Source organism: Rosa rugosa, chromosome 7 (assembly GCF_958449725.1).
Source record: "Rosa rugosa chromosome 7, drRosRugo1.1, whole genome shotgun sequence".
Classification (NCBI taxonomy): Eukaryota; Viridiplantae; Streptophyta; class Magnoliopsida; order Rosales; family Rosaceae; genus Rosa; species Rosa rugosa.
This window is the reverse complement of record NC_084826.1, coordinates 9,101,246-9,123,216: the sequence shown is the minus strand read 5'-3', so window position 1 is coordinate 9,123,216 and position 21,971 is coordinate 9,101,246. Positions and strand designations below refer to the sequence as shown.

The window sequence follows — 21,971 nt, the reverse complement described above, 5'->3', positions numbered from 1 at the left end:
AGAAGTTCATAAATGGAAGTTACCAATTACTTTGTCAATAATGTATAGCTTGCAAATTGGATGTAGATAGTGAGCGAACTGTGCACTAATACAATTGTTTGGAAATCATTAAGTATTGGTGTATTTTGGTTGGAGAAGAAAGTAGTTTTTAATGGAGTGAGTCATATATATCAAGTGTCTTTTAAACCATTCATGGATTGTATCTTCACGATGAACTCATTTATTTAACATCCATTACATATTCGTCTCTTTGTTGTAAGACTGTGGAATAGTTGCACTGCATATTACTTTGGCCCCGTTGACGGATCCACTTAAAATCTTATCGTTGGGGTAACAATTAGCCAACATCCCCAAAGATCCAAATTATGGAGTACACAACTGCATGTGATTTTGTTATTTTAAAAGCGGGAGCAAGAGATATCGATGAAGTAAAGTGCAAACAGGTTAAATAAAACAAGGTGTTTGAGACTGAATATATAACAACTGAAAATGAAAATAAACTGAAGTGTGAGCTTCTTTATCTCACTAGCAGGCCTAAAAGAACGGTATCAATCCATTCATATAACATTATCTCCATATCTCTCTCCCTCCTTTCTCTCTCTCTCTCTCTCTCTCTCTCTGTTTGTGGTGGTCGAACATTGACGGGCTGTCTAGCTACATAAAAGGAAGAACATGAAAACATTTGGGCATGTCTGTTGTTTTTGAGGTCTAGTATGCACCATAATAGAATTGAAACTACATATTAGGAACAGTGACCGTAGAGGAACAAATGTAAGGAACACTGAAGTTTTAATCATTGGTTGGATGATAATGACAAGCCAACCTATCCTCAGAGAGATTACAGAAAATGGGTAATCGTAGAGTGAGAAGCTACCATTTGCTTTGCTTGCAGCATCGACAAATTAACTTGAGCCAAGAACAGGGGAAAGTTTCTCTTTTCATTGAATAAGAAAGCACAAACGAGTAGAGTATGGAATTGATAGTGCTTGCCAATAACAATGAATCTATTTAATGAGATCCAACACATTCTTTGGTTGATAAAATACGATATGGTAGGATGGTGATTTCTTTAATTCTATTGATGTCACTGGCTGCCCTATTACCTACCCCCCAATCAATTGGGGAAAAAAAATTAGCAATTAATATTGTTAGTTCGTGGTGTGATACTGTCTCGTAGTCTGACACCTTTGCCTATGAAATATCGTCGGCAAAAACCTCTATAAGAAAAATAAAATAAAATAAAACCTCTATAAAGTTTTAATCTCAGATGCTGGATTGGGGACAGTTTTTGAATCAACCATTACGGTTTCACTGGGGGCAGATGTTGTGCCATCTACCATGCTCATCATGACGAAGTTTAGTTGGCAAAAGCCACCATAAGAAGAATAAAATAATACTATGTGGATAGTTGCTACTTGCTAGGTAGCTTCTCAGACTGAAGAAAAAAATGAGAGAAATTGCAACCCGATACTAATGCAAAATTTAGGAGATTCACAACAGAATGAACTAGCTGGAGAAGCATTAGATAGACTCCTCTATGATTCTATATACACAAAAGTTTCACTCAAACACGAAACCCTGACAGAAAACAGAATTCCAGTCAAAAATTTCTCTAAAACCAAACAACCTCCGTGGCTCAACTTCTTTGCTCTAGGGAAGTATTGTCACCTGGAAGAATCAGGGTGCATGAAAGTTAAAATGTCATCTCGGTGCCATTGGTAGATCAACATTCCAAGGTCAGACGCATTCTGATACCCATATTTGAAACTCAAATAGGGTACAATTCATCGAGGGAAATTTGCTTGGGGACCTTCAAGTTAATTTGAAGTGTATCCCATCCAACTCCATTCAACTGTTGGATGAAGTCCTCAAACCTATCCTCCATCTCCAAACGGCTTTGTGCAAGCTGTTCGAGGGCAATACTTGAGCTATTCCAGTTCTCATGTAACCAATAAGCTTGCCACAAACTTCGTAAAACTGACATACTTGAAGCTCCCACCTGCATTTTTGCTCAATATCATGGTTGATTGAACTTTGACTACAAACTTCTCTAAATCCTTGCTAGTAATATTAACGCATACCTTAAATGACACAAAGACCTCAAAGTCACTTTTTTGTTGGTTCACTACAAGAATATACTTCTCCTTTGAATATAGTTTCAGAAGTGCCTTAACCTGTTAGAAAAGAAGGGAATAAAAGAAGGGTATAAGAACAACTGGTTAAAGCAGAAGCCCAGATTTTACTCTTTAAGATAATACTCTGAATGCTTTTTCCTGTATGCACTATGCAAGCTATCCTGTTTAATAATACATGCCTATTGGCATGACTTTGGTGAATTATGCCATATCGTCCACCTCCTAAATAAGCTAGTTGATTGGAAAGGATTACTTTTATTGTTCTATTTCAATTTGTTTTACTTACAGAGGGGTCAGTTTGACTCAAATAGAGAAACCTCTATGTATGAGGATGCAAAGCATAGGTTCTTATCGTGTAATAAGGTGACATAGATGGTCCTCAAAGATAAATGTTGTCAAGAAAGATGTTTTATTGTGCTTCTGCCAATATTATGGAGAGAAAAGTACTTCAATGTTCTCAGTGACTCGATAATGTAAGGATATAAACAACACAATAAAGGACGGATTACCATCGGAGCAGATTTCTCCCCAAAAATCATCTCTTCCAAGGGCACACCAAATGTAATTCGGGGTGTCATGAATCTTGGCCACAATAATATGTTTTCTTCCTTATTGCAACTAACGATACCTAAATGAAACTACCAAAAATAATGGTCATTCTTATGTGATGAGAAACTTTCACAAACAAAGTTTCAGAAATATTATAATCCTTACCAGGAACGATAGAGTGTAATACGTGCGATTTTACCAATATACAAGCACGCTTAAGATTTATCTGCAAGCAAAGTAAAAGGGAAAGAACAGTTTGAAAATGAATTAGGCCCTTCCCATTACTCAGTGCATCTTTAAGCATAGAACAACTAAAATGAGAGATCCAACAGTATTACCGAGTTAAATTGGAGAACTGATAGAGATTGATAGCGTAACCAGAGGTGCAGAAGCCGCATGGCCATCCATGTAGCTACCAGAATTGGGTATGATCTTACAAGGCCAGGTGTATCCTGCATTCACAATTCAAGATTATTTCAACATATCAAAGGAAGAAGTTAGTCACTGGTACATGCACATTACTTTATAGATACTGTAGTAAGGCCATCTTGAGAAACTTAATAGGCATACCAGAAAAAGTATGCCCAAACCAAGGCCAAGCAGCTGAGCGGTTACTTCCCAAACTTCTTCCTGAAACAATTGATCAATCACTTGTGAGAACAGCATTCTCTTTTCCAAAGAGTCAATACGATTCATGAATGGACAAAACAGAAAACAAAGTCCAGTCAAAACATTGTACTCTAAATATGTGATTTAATTGTAGAAGTTACTCTTCCATTACCTTTGCTGCTACATCTCCCAGATTTCCCGAAATTGCAAAATGACTTTGAATCACACGGAATGAAGGATCTTTTAGTCCTCTAGCAACAGCCTGTTTACACGTCCACATCATGTAAATGGTGGAATCCTTGGTCATTGCTGATGCAAACATGATACATGCACTAATATGGCTAGAAGGAAGAGCGCTACTATTTTATGATGACCAAATTACTTATTTGATTAGTTCTGAAGAGATAACAGAAGCTAGTGCTACATAAATACATAGCAGGGGGATACCTTGGTAAGGTTTCCAAGAGATGCCAATGGCAGGAAATAGGCAGGATACAACGGTGTAGTAAGATCAAAAATGCTGCATGATATATAAAAATTAATAATCCAATAAGTCATTTTCATTTCACAGATTTCATTTTGCACAGTATCCAACGGAATGTCTGTTAAACAAACCTTCCTGCACTGCCAATGAAGTCTGCATATAAGCGCCACTGCTTTGGATCATCATCAAAAAGATTCCCAAATCGCCCACCTGAAAAAGAGAGCAACAGTCACTGATAAAGTAGAGCACATAACCTTGTATTTAGTTAGCTCTCTTTATGCTTGACAGACCGATAAATAAGCGTCCAACAGCTCCTATTCCATCTTTCGAAACCCATCTGCAGAAACAATCTCATAACCTACAGTTCAGTCCAATGAAAAGGATTGAGATATAAATGTTGCTTTACAGATACGAACTTCGCCTTATAAAACCAAGTTGAAAGAAAATGATATCCTCAGTTTTGAGTATCAGATGGTGAGGTGTAGAATGAATATTAGGCATTGGTCCTAGTAGTTACAAAAAAAGAAAAAATGACACTGCCATGCATGATGCCATAACATTAAACATCCAGCAAGAAGAGAATCGTATATTCACCTGATGGCAGCAGCCGAAGCAGCAGCAGTACTGCCAGAGAAAGAGCCAACACCAACAGCCTGCAAGTAATGCATGATTATTAAGCAAAACCAAAACCATATTTGCAAAAACGGCAGATAATACCCTGAAGACAGTCTCTACTAACCTTTAGTAGACTTGAGGTGACTAAAGTGTGACAAATCCATGCGGTAACATTGGTAGGGAACTGTAACAACATGTACAATAAATAATCATCAGAAACTGATCCTGCAACAAAGTAAAAAAAAAAAAAAAAAAAAGTTAGAACTTACTACTCAGACAGTATTCTAGGTCTCCATCTACGCTTAGCCCGTAAATTAAAGTGCTGGCATATCAGACTATTCTTCATAATAAACCAACTAATAAATGACCAATGCATGATATTAATGCTAGTCACCTGGGAAGCCTGCAGGAAGGATAAAATCTTTAACAATATCGGGAAGCCACGATAACTCAGTATTGGAGAAATGCGAGCTCTGAGATGTATTAGCCTTTGAACTAGGTTCCTCTACAAATGTCTGTACTTGCAGTTCATCTTCTACCACATACCTGCTTGTGAAACCACAATTCAATCCTAAGCATTTTTGGAGCCTCAAAGCAAATGTAAAAAGTAAAAACATGACAGGTGAAATAGTAAAAATGACATAAAGATTATCATCATCTACAAAATAGCCTGGTGAAATAGTAAGCAAGGACCTCTTAGCAGTGCCATTTCCATATCTCTCTACCAAGACCACATGCGGCTGAGGCTGGCCTCGGTTCCTGTTAGAAGCAATTCAAAACGACACCGTGTCAACCAAAACCGATTCATTCACAATTGAAAAACTTTTCTTTGGGAAACCAAAGAGAACAGTAAGTAGAGAATGAAGCTTTACCTTCCATTATCGACCTGGTTTTCAATGTCGTCATCATCATCTTTGCGAATGCCAGATTGAGAAGAGGAGGAGCACGCGATTCGAGAGTGGCAAGGTCTGAAGTTCGCAGTCTTTCTAGAAGAATCGAAAGCATAAATGGGGAGGGATAGCTGTAAACCGCAACAAGGCATTGAGTGAAGATGTTGGCAATAGAACTTTGAGTCAGAGTGAGACAGTGAGTCGTGTCTTCTTCAAGTTGGCGAAGAACTCACTCATCTATCTTCGTGCTGTTGTTTTAATCCTCTACCACCCAAAATGTACGGACATCTCCTTACGACGTCGTTTTACACGGCGGGTAGAAGATAAAAAGTCCCATCAGCCACTTTTTTCTTAATTTTTTTTTATTTTTTATTAGCGACTTTAGGGCGGCCAAGGGAAAGTCGAAGTTGAGGACCCTCTAAATATCACCATTTAACGCTTTCATTTGCTGAGCTAGTCATTTGTATGCAGAATCAGTCACTACAGGAAAACTATATAGTAAGACAGTAACTTTACCAACAGCTTCCATCAATCCAAAATGATTGTTCTGTTTCTCTCTGAAAAAAAAAGGATTGTTCTATTACAACGAAAGAGGCCAGGTCAATGAGTGCCTAGCAAAATTCAAGAGCATCTACAAATGATAATAAACAACTGAATAGCGCGGTGAAACACGACTTCCGCAAAAGATTGCAACCTAACTAGCACTAATGACTGTCCTACAAAACACAGCCTTGGGATTCACTCTGGATATCTAGATTCTAGCTAGTATGAAAGCATTTTCAGTCTTTCACCAATACAAGGATGAATTGTGGTGAATAAATATATCGACAACAAAATTTGGTGAAAGATGAGCCTAGTGCTGGTGTAGTTTAGTTCAATACAGTGGGGGCACCAAATGCTGGATTGTTCAGCTAGCCTTCTGCTGTTGTTTACTGCAATTTTCGTCCACAATTCGCTGAAACTCCTTCTGACTGGTCACAATTAGACGTTTGACCATGTCGTAAGAGGTAAGCCTAATGCTGCATTTGAAAGAGGGAGATTTCATCAGGTTATGGAGTTTCAAGGGTTTGCATGTCTCTGGTGAACTTCATCCATGATGATATATAAACACAAGCAGGGAACAATAAATAAAAGCTAATGTTAGGAATGAAATCATTTGACATGCAGGGCAAACAAAGAAGGTGCTCTCTATTTTGGCTTTCAGATGCCATGAAAGACAAAATGGACAATACAAGATGTATGATTTCTATGCATTTATAATGTCGTATACTTTTCCAACCCCAGAAGTATCTCCCAAAAAAAAATCCGAGACCATGGTTTCCCACCCAAAACCGTGGGACTATAATACGGTTTTTGGCCAAAATCACATGTTCTTATTTTCTTACCGAAATCCTCTCATTGGTATTTCATGATTTTTAAGCAATTCTAGAACTTACAGAACTCAAAAATCTCGACCCCATTTTTTATTACGATTTTTTGAATTTGGAAAACCGAGAAAATCACAAAAAACAAATCGGGTGAAGATTTTTCCTCTCCATCAAGGAGCAGGTCCTAAAAATCATGCTTTACCAATAGTGAAATTATGGCACAGCAGAATTTAAATGAAAAATGGGTGTTTTGCAAAAACACTTGAGACAAGACTGAGGGATTAGGAGAAAAGCCAGAATGTTCTCTCACATAAGCCCCAGCTAGACATTCACAACTGCTGCAGCTTCGGACCAGATAATAAAAAATTCTAAGATCATCTAAAGCAAGATAGGTATGCATGGAACCTGCTGTTTGGTAGAGTTTTCAAAGCATTAGGCAAGAAACCCCTATACAAGCCTATCAGTCCATCACGAGCCACGATGCCTGCACAAGCAACATCAACTTAGATACAAGGACTTTAAGCATGGAGCCAAAATAATAACTTACTAACAAACACAAACCAATGCTAAGAACAAAACATCGGAAATTTTTATATCTAATGTTGAAAGCTGCAACTTTACAAAGAATTATTGGCAACTAGATGAGTTAAGAAAGCTTAGAACATGATATATTTTCTCTATGATACCTAATGATTCCTTATTTAGGGATAAATAGACAGAGGACTATCAATGGAGAAAGCTTATATCCTTAACTCAGTGGCGTGAAACAAAGTATCAAGTTGATTCAATGAAGATATAAAAACAATGCTAGGAATATTTATATTGCATCAATATGGTTTTACTTAAAAATTGACTTTAAGACATAAGGATGTGCTCCATTTATTCAGACAAGCACCAAATAAAGATCCAATATATAAATGAGAACAGCTTAGGAGATATAAGATTGTTGAAGTAACCTGCATTAGAACTTTATAATTGTCAATGTCTAGTAATTTACATAATATCTGGTCATCTATATGGTAGTTGCTGACTGTCATATAATTAAGACCATAAAGTTACCTGGAATTGCATCCAAAACCGTCTTGTATGGAGTGCCCCTCATTTGCATTTGTCTTCTCACAGTGTCTAAAGGATAGCACGTGAGTGTGGCAAGGGAAGCTGACACCAAACCCGTCAAGAGAGATGCTTCAGTTTTCTTTTGAAATTCCTCTGGTAAAGACTTTTTCACCCTGTCATCCAAAGCAGACTATGACTAAATATAATACACGGTATGCTCTTTCAAGATAAAACAAAAAGAGGTAGGAGTGGACTCACAAGTCAAAAACGCAAAAGTTGACAGCAATATATGGAGCTATTCCAATAAGAGAAGGTCCAAGACCATAATAGAAGGATGCAAATCCTTCCTCTCTTAGCATGTTTAAGGCAATCTGGAAAGAACACTTCAATGTTCATTTTCACTAGGATAAGGCAGCTTGTCATAAATAAAATGATCAGGTCTATCATACCTCAGTCATAGTTCGGCACCCTGGTTCAACTGCTAACCGTAACCTCAGGACATCTAATGGATATGTGACCTACAGGAAGGATGAGTACACGGTTAAATGGCTAAACATTACAGGAAAACACTATTGACCTTAAAATGTTACAAATCCACTACAGCATTACTCACAAAAGTGGATGTCATCCCTGCACAAGCCCCTGCTGCTAGTCTTCCAAGAAGAGAGAGCTCACCATCTTTTCCAGTAAAGAATTTCTATAAATTCCAAATGTAGATATTTAGTTCTGTATAATGGAATTTGCACAAGGTTTACTTAGATTTGGATTCAGAATTACCTTGTAAGCTTCATAAGCAAAAAGCTGAACAGCACTATAAGGGATAATCCGTATCACCTAACCAAAAAAGAACTTTCAATTAAAATGCAATTCAAGAAAACTCATAGCCTCGGAAAGTAAAATTTTGATGCAACACCAAATAAGAAATTTAATGAGCACACAAACCTGAGGAAGGTTGCCTTTCCAGTACCCTTTAAGCCCTTCTTCCTTCCCTATCATTGCTACGGCCTGAATTGTATACATCAGCATTAAGCATGAGGAGATGGTCATAGCTGATGAAGATAAACACAACCTTACAAAACAATAAATTATGCATCTGTCTGAAATTTCTTTAAATCTACATAACTAGAGCGTAAGTAGACCATAAACCAGAATAAGAGAAACTAAGCAGCAATGTATACTGAATAGTTCACTTCTTAGCTGGCATTGTGTCCACATTTCAGGTCTGCAACCTCTGCGTCACAGCCCATATGAGATTATGAGTGTAAGACAAATGCGCATAGTTCATGCCCTTAAAAAAACTTGGAAGAGCTTAGTATGGGAAGGACAAACCATAACATACCTCAACAAAACCAATAGCCTTCTTAGCACTTGCTTGCCCAACTCGCACCCCATGAGTCTGCAAACATTTCAACCTATTTTAGAGCACTGAACCATTCAAATTGAGCTACTACATTGTTGGAAAAAGTGAAAACAATAATGCAGAACGCTATTTCCCTATAACATGTATAAATTTTGCACATCAAAATAGAAAAACACAATTAAGCCAATTGGCTTAATCAAAATATTGCACTTTTATTCCAGAATCGAAAACCACTGCATTCCTTGTACCAGAAGAAAACAGCCGGAAATAACTTTTTCTTAAGAGTTCTCGAGTAATGTTGGTCAGAGAATATGAAATTAGCTAATATACCTATGTCTATCTAAAAATTCTCTAGTAAAGCTAATTTAGAAAGCCAAAGACTTATTAGTTTAATTATACACTGAATTTCAAAACCAATACGTTCTCGGATACCTGGAAATCAGACATTTCTAACATGCAATCTGCATTTCCACAGTAAACAAACCCAAAACGTGCCACATTTTCCACTATACGACGTCGCATGCAAAACCATAAAGCTACAACCAAAATGTGACAAAAATCAAAGCCATAAACACCTGCATAAGAATCTTGATGCGGTCGAGCGGCGCCGTGACAGTCTTAGCCGCCGCACCGGCAACAGCTCCGGCGCAGAACAGCGCGACGTCCTTGGGGACGCAAGCGATTATGGCCAGCGGATGCTTCAGGAGCTGAGCGGCCGAAGGCGCGAACTCCTTGTGTTGCTCGCGCTTCTCCGCCACGGAGAGGCATGCGAATTTACAGCGAATTCCAGTGCCGGCGGCGGTGGAGACGCCGTAAGTGAGGTGCGCGGTCTTCCAGAGGGGGTCGTGGTCAAGGGAGTGAGAGTGAGAGTGGGAGGCGGTTAGGGTTAGGGCTGGGATGGGGCGCCATGAGAGAATGGGGTGGTCTTCGGTCATGGAATTTGGGAATTGAGGGAGTGAGGAAGAAGAAGAAGAAGAAGAAGATAAGGGAGGGAGGTTAGGTAGTTGCAGAGAGAAGAGAATTCCGACTCTCTAGTCTGCGTATAGGCGGGTAAGAATTCACCATCCACTTGTCAGAAAGGGGTTTTGGTCTGGGCCCAAATTTGTTTTCTTTATTGGGCTGTTTTGGATCTCAGGGTTGGTGGTTGGAGCTGATCCCTAGGGAATATTGTACCAAAATAATTTAGGGCCCGCAATACAATTATTTATTTTTTTAGTACAAAATGCCGAATACAATTTTCTTCATGATGGCTTTCTGAATTTGCAAATTTGTAGCATTATATCAATTTGATATCATGGATCACTCTCACAAAAGTACTCTGCAATAATGCAACTTTTGGCTAAATTCATGTGTTTTTAAATTTTGCGCGTTTGCTATCTTAAACTTCAAGATGTTGTTAGTGTTTTACACGATGTTGTTCATTTTTATTTCGACAACTTTTTTATATTTCGTAGAAAAATCTCATTATACTACTATTTATTGAACATAAAGCATAATAGAAAATATGGTTAATAAAATTATTGAACCAAACACTATATTGCGGCTAATATATGGATTTATATTTAAGGAGGAGCCGGTTCTTTTTAATAAAGGTCCATGGAAGATATCTAGGGCTTCCCCTTCATGTGGGAAAATCAAAAGTGGCAATTTTTTCTTACCTTAAGGAAAGATTAACTAAGAAGCTGATCAGTTGGCGCACAAAAATCCTGAGTTCTGCAGGGAAGGAGATTCTGATTAAGGCAGTGGCTCAAGTTATCCCAACTTATGTCATGAGTTGTTATATGCTTCCTAAAGGTCTTTGTGATGACCTCCACCAACTTTGTGCTCAATTCTTTTGGGGAGGTTCAGATGCTAATTGCAAAATTCACTGGCGGTCATGGGATAGGATGTGCCTATCTAAAAGTGAGGGAGGCTTAGGTTTCAAGAATCTGCATGCTCATAACTTATCTTTGCTTGCTAAACAGGGATGGAGGTTAATCACTAATCCTAATTCCTTGTTGTCTCGTTTGCTCAAGGCTCGGTATTTTCCGGATGGTTCTTTTCTGGATGCGGATATGGGGGATTCTCCTTCGTATGCATGGAGAAGCATTATGGAAGCTAGAACTGTCCTTCAAGCTGGATTATTTTGGCAGGTTGGCAATGGCTCCTCTATTAATGTTTGGAGTGATCAGTGGATCCCAAATGTTTCTTATCATCAACTCTGCAAACCGACTGCTTGTACCATTGAGTTAGTCTCTTCCTTGATTGATATGGATTCCAAAAGTTGGAGGGTTGATATTCTGCAACGTCTATTTTCTCAAGAAGTTGTTGATGCTATCTTGTGTGTTCCTCTCAGTTATAGAAATAGACGAGATCGTTTGAGTTGGAAACTTGGGAAGAAAGGTAAGTTTTCTACTAAAACTGCCTACTATGTAGCTCGGGATGTGGTGATGGGGGATGCCTTTGCTTCCTCCTCTCATGGCGATCCTTTCAGTATTCTTTGGAAGTCACTTTGGAAATCTAAGGTACCTAGGAAGGTCTCTATATGTATTTGGCGAGCTTGTCATAATGTGTTACCAACTAGGGAGAGTTTGAGCAAGAAGGGCTATACTGGTGATATGGGTTGTCTGCTTTGCCATCACCAGTTTGAGAGTGTTGGACATGTGTTATGTGGGTGCCCTACTGCGCAGGAAATCCTTACTGCTCCTCCTTTTTCTATTCAGGTTCCTATTACTCATTCTTTTATTTTTAAGGAATGGTTACTTGAACAGGTCTCTACTCTTTCCTCTGAAAATTTTTCTAAGCTGTTGATGCTTTTATGGGGTCTTTGGAAGAATAGGAATGATAAATCGTGGAATGATAAGGCTAAAAATGCTTCTACAATTGTTGCTTGTACTATGGCTTGGTATGAAGAGTTCCTTCAGGCTAATAGGGGTATGACTTTGGTAACTGATAGGCGGACGAAAGCTAGAGTATTTTGGTCCCCTCCTATGAGTGGTTTATTGTGCTTGAATGTTGATGGTGCTTATGTTTCTTCACTACAACATGGAGGCATTGGAGGTGTTCTGCGTAATGAGAAGAGTGAGTTCATTGCAGGCTTTGCTTATAGAGTGGCTAATGTGTCCTCTGCTTACCATGTTGAGCTCCTTGCTATTAAATCTGGGCTGGAGCTTATTCAGGAACTTGGTGTATCTAATGTTGCTCTAATGAGTGATTGTTTAGAGGCTGTGAAGGCAGTGACAGCTGAGGATCCTGACTTCTCTACTTTGGGAATCATTGTTGAAGAAATTAAAGATTTGCTAGGTGATTTGCTTTCCATAGGTGTTCATCATACTTATAGGACTGCTAATCATGTTGCTCATAGGCTAGCAGGATTTGATTTTGATTCTGACATTCATATGGATTGGTTTGTTCAAGCTCCAGAGTGTGTTCTTGATGCCCTACAGTACGATTGTAATCGTATAAATCATTAATACAATTTCATCTTTACCTCGAAAAAAAAAAAATCTTAATGATACATTAGATACAATGTTTCGCAAACTGTCCAACTCTTCTCTTCAAATCATCCAACGTAGGGTTAAATCTAATAAGTTTCCTCTCTTCAATCTTTTCTTAAAACTTAAGAGTCTTTCTAGAGTGTTTACATATGAAATGTCATAAATGGGTCTTTTGGAACACCAAGAAACCGAGAGAACACCATTGCACTTGTATAGTTGTGTATACTCATATTTTAAGAATTGACAACATATAAATAAACATAAAGAAAATTTTATTTTTGATTGTTTTGCGATCTTCATTCCATGTTTTCTTTTTAATTATCTTAAGTTTTATTTGTTTGTAGTGTAAATTGTAAAACATCTTATACTAAAAAATGAAATATGAAGTGTGGATTGTAAAATGGAGAGTATAAATTTCATTCCTTTTTTTTTTTTGTTACACAACAACTTATTTAAAAGAAAAAATTCATCCTTGAGTTGAGCTTAAGATCTCACGCTTACCAAATGGAGAATTATCTAAGCCACATAATTAGGCAACATTGAGGAAAAATTAAAATTTCATAAACACCTGATGAATACTGGCAAACTTTAATTTGATTGAATGCAAACCCACACCAACAACACATTTCCATTTATTCATTGCATTACAAAAAGCAAAGAGAATAAGATACATAGATAAAAAGCCAGATGAAAAAAACAATCTGATATCCTACATAGACTACACATGACAAATGCTGTATGGTGTGGCCTGTCGTCATCAAGCTTCCAGAATACCAAATTGTAAGGTATCTCAGTTCTCAAGTATGAAGTAATTCGCTTTCCGGCAGGCAATAGAGGACAATCAAAATTAAAGAATAGCAAATGCATGTTGACGATTCGATGTTGCTGTAATTGATCACCCCAAAAGGCCAAAATCTGCATCGAAATCAATTGCTTAATTTGTGTATTAACTTAACGAGTTAAGTTGCTAGATAGATAATGTAGACATGAACTTACTTTCTTAAGCTCCAAAGACTGCTCCAGCTGTAGTTTTAAGTCTCAGATTGACACTGTTTGGTCCATCTACATGGGAAAGAAGTAGGTTTAGATAATGTATCAATTGTTGCTTGCATTAATATATTAGCCAGCAAAGAATTGAAGTTGTAAGTACTTACTAAGTGGAGATTGAGATACAAAAAAACAGGCTCCAATAATAATGTAGCACAGCAGAAGAATCAGTCCTTTCAGGTAGTGAGAAGTACCATCCTATATATGAATAAAGAAAATTAAAAAGACTCATGATATTGGCAAACTTTATATCCCAATTTTGTATTGTTTAGTGTTAATCAGAGGTTAATCTTAAGTACCTGCAATGTGAAGGCTGTGGCTAGGATTGATAAAGCTAGAGAGCCAGTCTCAAGGAGACTGAAATTGAGATCCATGTTAATACCCATAATCCAAGCTACAATGACACAAAATGGAACCTGCACATTCGTATTATAAATCAAATTTCGTTAACTGGTTTTTTTTTTTTAAATAAATAAAAAGAATAGGAGAAATACTGCAATATAAAGTGGAATTAATTGTACATTAATCCAATTTCCTTACCACAAACATGGCAATTTGAGTTGCAGAACCCAATGCAACACCAAGAGTTATATCCTGCGATTTTGAAAAGAAAATATGAAGTAGTAACACGGCATATTTCGATTATGAAATCTACTGAAATTACAGAAAAGTGCTACATAAATTACAATTATAGACTACATCGTAGATGCAATCAAGAATAAAATCTGAACCTATGAATAAATGTTCATTTAAAAATATGGTTCACAATGTTAACGGAATGCCCGATTATATAAGGAATCCCTCATCAATTAGTAAAACGTATGTTCACAAAAACAAAGAATATATGGAGAATTAAAATAATGTGAGACATGTATATTTTACTTACCAGCTTGTTCTTGAAAGCAAAAATGACAGCTCCTGCATGTTCTGCTGCATTTCCAACAATAGGTAGAAGGATTATGCTGATGAAGCTCACAGACAACCCCCAAGAATCGGATGCTTCCTGTTCATCAGCAAATTACTTGGTCATTATATGATAATCAAGATCAATGAATCTATATAAGTTCAAATAATCAGGTCAGGTCTGCTTTATTACCTCAATTGTTCCCACTATATACTCAGACAACAAAGCTATGATTCCAGTCATTCCCACCAACCACACAAAACCACTCCAGAATCCAATCACAGCCGCTTCTTCCTCGGCAACATCATCATCATCCGATTCCTAACCATGAACACCATCATAAATTAGTAATAATCAATAACACAAAATGACACGATACAAACACAACTGGAATTGATCTATTAATTAACTAATTAATTTATTAAATTACCTCCTGAGCTTCAAATAACTCGCGGTGAGTCCAGAGCTGGAAGACAATGTAGGCAGCGTAAGCAATCAGCATGACAATGCTGCTAGCTCTCGACAGATGAAGCGTGGGGTCTGCGGTAGCCACGGACTCCCCTGCGGCGAACGTGAAGAGCAGTGGCAGCAAGTGACACAGCAGCGCCAGCAGCAGCATCAATGAGTTCACATCAGCTTGTCTCTGCGTAATTAAGAGTTATTTATCCAAACATCAGATGAGTATTGACAGAATAAACAGCTAGCACTACTCGTGAATCGTGATAAGTATAACCTCATAAGACGACTAGCTACTTACTCTGTCATATTTTTGTTCCCTTCTGAGGTTGGCAATACCACCGCAGAAGAGGGAGGTGCCGAGGACCAACAGAAGGTTGGAGAGTATCGATCCCAGAAGGGAGTACTTCACTACTGTGATTTTGTGTTGGCTCAGAGCAAAGATAGCTATAATCAGCTCGGTGGCGTTGCCACATGTCGCGTTAAGAAGCCCTCCCACTGTAAATTTAATTAACCAAATCAATAAATTAGAAAAAAAAAAAATTACAGTACTGATCAGTTAATCGTTCGCCATACATGAAAAATCAGGGTTAATTACCTGTTGGACCGGTGAAAAAAGCAATCTGTCTGCAATTACGGAAATAGGAAAAGGAAAAAATAATCAAAATATATATTACACATTTGCATTCAATGTTAAATGCATGTTATTAATGGCAATTAAAAATTAGTCAACTAATGAACTCAAATTGCACTTACTCTGTGAGAAAACTAACACGTTCTGCTAGTGGCATTAGTCCAATGAGGCTCAGCGCGAAGACCCAAGGCTGTATTAATTAGGTAAATATAATCAGCAATTTATAATCAAGGTCATAGAAAATGAATCAAAACGCATGCAATTAATTAGTTTCCTTTTCAATTTTGAAAATTATAATTTTCTTAAAGTGTTATCCTTAAATAAAATTACAGTTAAATTTACACTCCAACACATTTTCCGTTGTCGGAAAATAAGGCCCATGTGATTGGAACCTGATAACATAACATGTAAACTGATGTTATAGTCGTGAGGCCACTGCTCAATTGGAACCCTAGCGATTAAGGATTAATTAGGGCAAGTACTCACTCTTCCAAAGCCAAAAGAGTCCGCCAAAATGGCTGCCGGGATGGCCGGGAATAGAACCGAGAGTTTGGTACCCAAAATAACCTCCTGGAGATTGGCCAGGAATTGTCTAAGAAGTGAACATTGAATTTTCGAGATAAGCGTACGATCAGACTTCTTCCTCAGTGAAGAGGAGGACCTGTTGTGAGCGGACCTCTTCCGGTGCTCCTTAGTTAGGCCTTTGGGGTTGCCATTTTCCAACAGCCATGGTTCTTGGTTTGAAGCCATGTCAGTGCAACAACAGATTAGGACAAAGGAAAGGTTTACAGAACAAATAGAAGAAGACAAGCAGGGATATTAATATAGATTATATAGTACTAGGACCTGTATGCAGCTATAATGCTCTGAATGAGATGTAGAATTGGGGAGGGCAATACAGTTTAAATAGGGAGAGGTATTTTAGACTGGCAAGTCAGTGACTCAGTGAGTGCACCTTCCTCGAAGTTTCTTTTTTTTTTTTTTTTTTTTACTTTTTTCTTTCGGGATTTTGCAGATTTATTAAGCCACATTATAGCCAAAACCAACCTGAAAAATGTTACCAAACAAATATGGGTTTTGGTAGGAAACAATAAAGGAAAATCTTAAAAACTTATGGATAAAATCAGGTAAGATTTCTTCAAGGGAAAAAAAAAAATTAATTAAATACAATTGACAGTTTCCAGTGGGGGCACACAGTCTAGGGTTTAGGATGTCTAGGGTAAGATTTTTGAAGGGAAAAAAAAGGCCTTAATCAATTACAATTGAAATTTTTCAATGGGGGCGCGCACAGAATGTTTACGATGTATATTGGTTAATTTCATTTGATATACTTATATTAGATTTTTTTTTCTAAATAAAAAACTTTGAGTTTGACTCGTGGATTAGTTGTTATATGTTTTTAGTTGTTGAGATTTGAAGTGTTAATTAACCTCCATTGTGTTAATTCTACATATTAAGTGCATTATTAAGAACTTAATATAAATAAGGCACGAATCATTTTCTTATACATTTGACTTGGCCTTTTGTGCCCCTTTTAACGATAAATCTAATTATGGTGAAATTACCACAAAATTTGACTCAATCGATTTGTAGAACTACATACGTACACTAGTTCATGTTTTTAACTAGTTACACTTTACATGCAATGTCATCAATGGCTCCCCAACGACTGAGGTCAATACGTAGCGTTTCTTGGAATCCAATGTTACCCTTAATGCTCGACAAGGAGGACAAAACCTCTCGTCTTTCTCTTCACTACAAAAGTGAAGATAAAATAAAAAAAAATTGTGAATGTAAAAACTAAAAAGAAATGATGATGAAATCTAGCAAGTGACCAGAGTGTGAATTGACTGATTGTACTAGGGTTTATGTCTTATGTAATGATGAATTCTTTCTATTTCAAGGTTTACGTTGACGACAGTCGAAGTATATTTGTAGTTTACTGTTGTACTATTAATTCACTCGTGACTATAGTGATGAGTGCATGATGACTGCCCGGTACTTACTCTCCCAAGCAACATCTATTTATTGACGTAAAGCCAAGCCGCCAAGGCTGGCTATTGCAACAGTAAATTCATTAATTAAAGCTTCACTACATACTTGTGTCACTGTTGCAGTTCTCGAAGGATTGCGAACCCCTTAGAAGACAAAGAACGAACAGTTACACGGTGGCTACTCTAATGCTTCTTAGTTCATTTTCATCTTTGATTCATGCCCAGAAAGCGTATTGGTCTCCTCGTGATTCGATATCCTCACCCTGCTCGAGTTGAAACAAGCAAGAAGGTTGTGTTGATGGTTGTCCTTCGTCTTCATTTGTGTCATGGAAATTGTGGTGTTGATCTTGGAACCTTGTTGATCTTCGTAACTTTCATTTTAACCGTTCCTCTTGTTTTTTTCTCTGCGTTGACTAACGTCTGACCTAGATAACATTAACTGCCACGTAGGCAATTTTTGTCAGTGTTCATGCACCGACGGTGCATGGAATACACTCCCCAGTTACCATAGAATTAAAACCCATTCGAACACCACAAAATTCTGCTTTGATATTTTCTTTTTCTGATACTGTTGCTAGCGTTCAAGAAATTGATAATGACATGATTGTCGATCACGGTCATAAACAGTCATCATTTATATCAATCAAATCAATGATTTAAGTAGGTATAACTGATCTAGCTATACGAACCTTCGTAGAAACTCCCTCAATCTAATCTCAAAATTCTGTACTGTCGAGTAGTACAAAACAGACGGTTATGCTTTGCTTTCGATGCTTAAATTAGGACATGCACGCAGCACGACCCAGGTAGAAATGACAGACTCACATGGAGAGTATGAGCAATCCAGAAAGTTAGTTTTTTTCTTCGGTTTTTGATCGACATTTGTATAAGGCAATATTGAGAAAACTGAGATTTCAGGTATTTAGGATGCTAAGTTCCAAAGTAAGGAAGGTAGAAAGAAATTTCGAGCGGTAATAGGTAGTACTGAAGGACAAATGAACTTTCCAATTGCCTACTATATATATTGGGGGGTTTAGGTTGTAAGTTGTGCCAACTTTTCACTTGCATGCATATATATATATTCGGCTATCCAAGTTCGAAAGGCTTTTACTACTACATGAGGTCATAAGTTGGTTGAAGTTTTTCTTCAGAGTACGTTGCTTGTATGGTTTACAATTGTAATCAATTTGTTCATTTTGCCTCTTATTACCAGTACTTGTATATATGCTCATTATTTTCTGTTCAAGATCGACCCTACTATTTCAATAATCTACATTTATACAAATATGTATATAATATCTTAAATATCTTTTATGGTTATAAGTTGCTTTCAAACCCTCTTATACGACCTCATTGAAGTTTATTAGAAGCAGCGAATGAGCTACATTGTTGAGGTTTTAAGGCCATAGCCATTTCATATCATGCTAATTTCTAAGCACTACTTAATTTGTCTTTCAACTCATATAGATCTTCTCCGAAAATAGGCATAAGTTATGGCAAATTTATTGCCACGTACAGATAGCGCATGCAGTCTCTATGGATAGGTTGGTATGAGTTTCAAGGTGGCCATTTCCTGTGAAGAAAAACTTCAATCGGTAATTTTTCATGCCTGTGCAGCTGGTTATGTTTTCGTTGTTCAAAATTTTACGGGTGAGAGAAATTGGCCGGTGAAGGAACTAAAGAGGTCCAGAAACTAATAAAAACTTTGTCCCTATCCTCATCATTCATCAATAATGTCTGTTCACGGTAATAGATCGTATGGCTCCAACTTTTCACTATATAATAAAGCTATAGCTCCTCCACATGTTCATCGTATTATTGTAGATAACTCCAATAGGATATATGATATATACGTACTCCAAAATAGGCCACATATATTGTTATGTATACCCAGTTAGAGTCAGTTATAAATGCCCCCACATGCGGTTATCTGTCTTAGAAAGCCTAGCTAGAATTAAGACTGATGAGCTTCCACGAAGCTTCATCGACCGGCCTATTATGTATAACGTACAACACATTACGGCCGGACATGGACACTGGATTTGATCGACCGATCCTTTGCATGATTTTGTATTAATCATGAAAGGAACTGCAGTTGTGGGCTGGACAAATAATTGAACTGACCTGAAATTTCGACGAAGTTTCTCTCTGACAAGTCCCTACGGCTACTTGGCAAAATCATTGATTTCATATACAGACGTATACATATAGAAGTGCCTCGCTCTGATTTGCATGTTGCATAATTTTTTTTTTTTTAATCAAACCCAAAGCTGGATGTCAATATATAAATTCATCTAAAGTCAGTCTTTACATACCATTCAGCTGCATGTTGCATAATTTGATGTTAATCTTCTAGCTATATGTTTGCAAGTTAGTTAGTAGTTAGTAATATATTCCGTATGGGATTGTCGACATAACTCACTTCCATAAAAGATATCATCTTCTAAAAAGAAAAATAATTAAGGATGCCCAACCCTTAACCGACCAACTTGTACTATAATTCAATATTAATTATCCTTCAGATTTTTTTCAAGAAATATCTTTGTAGAAATAGTCAATTCCGAAATAATTCAAAAAATTATTCTACGTAGAATTTATGGACAAACAGAGTAACCAAATGACTAAAAGATCTCTGACTTGAATAATTTTTGTCAAAGTAAAATATATGCATGGTTTTGATTATTAGCTTATTAGTTTTTTTAAAAAGAGAGGATGTCTTTCTTGAAATTAGTTCTCTCTCTCTCTCAATTTACTTGGAGCTCTTACAGTTCACCCGTACTAGCTCTTGTGGCCGGAATGACTGGGATCAGTCAATGCCGTCTGCTTGTCTGTTTTTGCATTCAATTTCGTAATTCCGTGGTCTATATACAAATGTGACTTTAACTTAGAACTGTTTGACTTGACAACACATTAAATACAACAATTTAAATGGACGAGAAGATTCCAGATCAATTGATCCTCAAAGGGCTTCCACAAAAAACACTGATATCGATTTTGGATCTGCATATTGTGGTGTTATTTCGTGTCAAAGACGGCTTGTTGTGTCAAAATTAAGAGTACGGAAGTGCTATATGTACGGAAGATTTGGACTCGAGCTATCATTATCATAGATATTAATGATGGCGTGCGTCCAAAGGCTTTCATGAGTTAATTACCATGCAAAATTTAATCTCTGCTCTGCTCTCCTTTATGGAGTTCATGGGTGAAAGCCTAGGCGAAAATAGCCTTTCAGTTATATTATCATTGTGAAAATTGCGGTATAGAAAATTCTGTAGTTATTTCGTCTGTTGAAAAAATAATCATTTATAAGGGTTTTTGTCCATTTACCCCATTTCTAGGGATTTTTTTCCCACTAACCCCATTGAGTTTTTTTAATAGAAAATTACATATAAGTAACTGACCAAATTTACAAAAACAGAAAACCCATCTTGTATAAGATTTATACAAATAAGGACACAAAGCCCAAGCCCAAAGAGAATGGAGTAGACCTAATCTCTGAGATTTCATGCGTAATTACGAATCAATACAATTTTTCATTAAAATTACTGCAATGCCATTATCAAAAGATTATGATTTTTTTCTCTCAACTCCCTCCGTTCAGACCCAAACTTTTCTCTTCTCTCATCAGCTCCCTCTAGCAACTCAAGACCTCGACTCGTCAACGTCGCCTCGTCCGACTCAGGACACTGCCGCAGCTCCGGTGCCGATCGTCGATCTCAAGTCAGATGTCGGCGAGTCCAACCCGCAGCTCCGATGCCGGTGGTCGATCTCACGTTCTCTCCACCTCCAGCTACTCCTCCTCCTCCTCCTCTTAACTCCGCCGATCCCGAGGCCCCAATCTCCTTCGATCCTTCAATCCTTCTTCTTATTCGGAGGTTCGTCTTTGCTCTCAGCTTCGCATCCATTTCTAATTCCATAGTCTCTGCTATAGCTTTCTCACATTTTGTCGGAAAAATCAAATGCTGGAATGAGGAAGATTTTGACTTCTGATACTGTTGGATTGATGCTTCTCACTTGCGTCGACTGTTTTTTCAATTTTGTGTTGCATTTTGTGTTGGATCTAATTGGGAATCGAGTGGTTGATTAGCTGTTATTTCCTCATTTGATTAGTACCAATGAAATTGATCACGAAACTAGGGTACTTGTGGTAGCAGTAGCATGCTTAATGTGGAGGTTCAATGAGGCACTTCTTTTCAATCTCTTGATAAACTAAAATTTTCGTTAAATATATTTTGGTTTGGATAATTTTTTTTTTTTTTTTGGAAGAGTAGTTTGAATAATTTGGATGTTATTAAGTTGGTTTAAGTACTGGTAGCAGTAGCATGCTTATGAAATGTTGTGGATGTTGTTATGGTTATCAAAGGCTATGATATGGGTTCTGCATTACAGACTTCT

The 21,971-nt window shown here is 37.4% G+C and overlaps 3 protein-coding genes across 3 annotated transcripts; all 3 read right to left on the bottom strand.

Moving 5' to 3' along the window:
• Positions 1–1,448: 1,448 nt before the first annotated feature.
• On the bottom strand, positions 1,449–5,538 carry LOC133721093 (protein root UVB sensitive 5). The gene is made up of 15 exons (XM_062147618.1): positions 5,265–5,538; positions 5,086–5,151; positions 4,787–4,938; positions 4,517–4,617; positions 4,372–4,430; positions 4,068–4,114; positions 3,909–3,987; positions 3,741–3,813; positions 3,466–3,555; positions 3,255–3,314; positions 3,023–3,136; positions 2,850–2,910; positions 2,645–2,763; positions 2,082–2,174; positions 1,449–1,999 (listed from the first exon to the last, which is right to left on the bottom strand). The coding sequence occupies exons 1-15, from the start codon at positions 5,432–5,434 to the stop codon at positions 1,769–1,771; spliced, it is 1,515 nt and encodes a 504-aa protein (XP_062003602.1). The 5' UTR covers positions 5,435–5,538; the 3' UTR covers positions 1,449–1,768.
• Positions 5,539–5,763: 225 nt separating this feature from the next.
• Positions 5,764–10,112, bottom strand: LOC133723367 (probable envelope ADP,ATP carrier protein, chloroplastic). Its single transcript, XM_062150184.1, has 10 exons — positions 9,641–10,112; positions 9,045–9,101; positions 8,648–8,710; positions 8,483–8,539; positions 8,319–8,402; positions 8,155–8,223; positions 7,964–8,076; positions 7,709–7,878; positions 7,055–7,133; positions 5,764–6,301 (listed from the first exon to the last, which is right to left on the bottom strand). The coding sequence occupies exons 1-10, from the start codon at positions 9,998–10,000 to the stop codon at positions 6,190–6,192; spliced, it is 1,164 nt and encodes a 387-aa protein (XP_062006168.1). The 5' UTR covers positions 10,001–10,112; the 3' UTR covers positions 5,764–6,189.
• Positions 10,113–13,115: 3,003 nt separating this feature from the next.
• On the bottom strand, positions 13,116–16,458 carry LOC133722575 (vacuolar cation/proton exchanger 3-like). The gene is made up of 12 exons (XM_062149455.1): positions 16,069–16,458; positions 15,705–15,772; positions 15,547–15,575; positions 15,250–15,446; positions 14,923–15,135; positions 14,685–14,813; positions 14,475–14,591; positions 14,129–14,182; positions 13,888–14,004; positions 13,696–13,786; positions 13,538–13,603; positions 13,116–13,456 (listed from the first exon to the last, which is right to left on the bottom strand). The coding sequence occupies exons 1-11, from the start codon at positions 16,330–16,332 to the stop codon at positions 13,542–13,544; spliced, it is 1,341 nt and encodes a 446-aa protein (XP_062005439.1). The 5' UTR covers positions 16,333–16,458; the 3' UTR covers positions 13,116–13,456; positions 13,538–13,541.
• Positions 16,459–21,971: the final 5,513 nt, after the last annotated feature.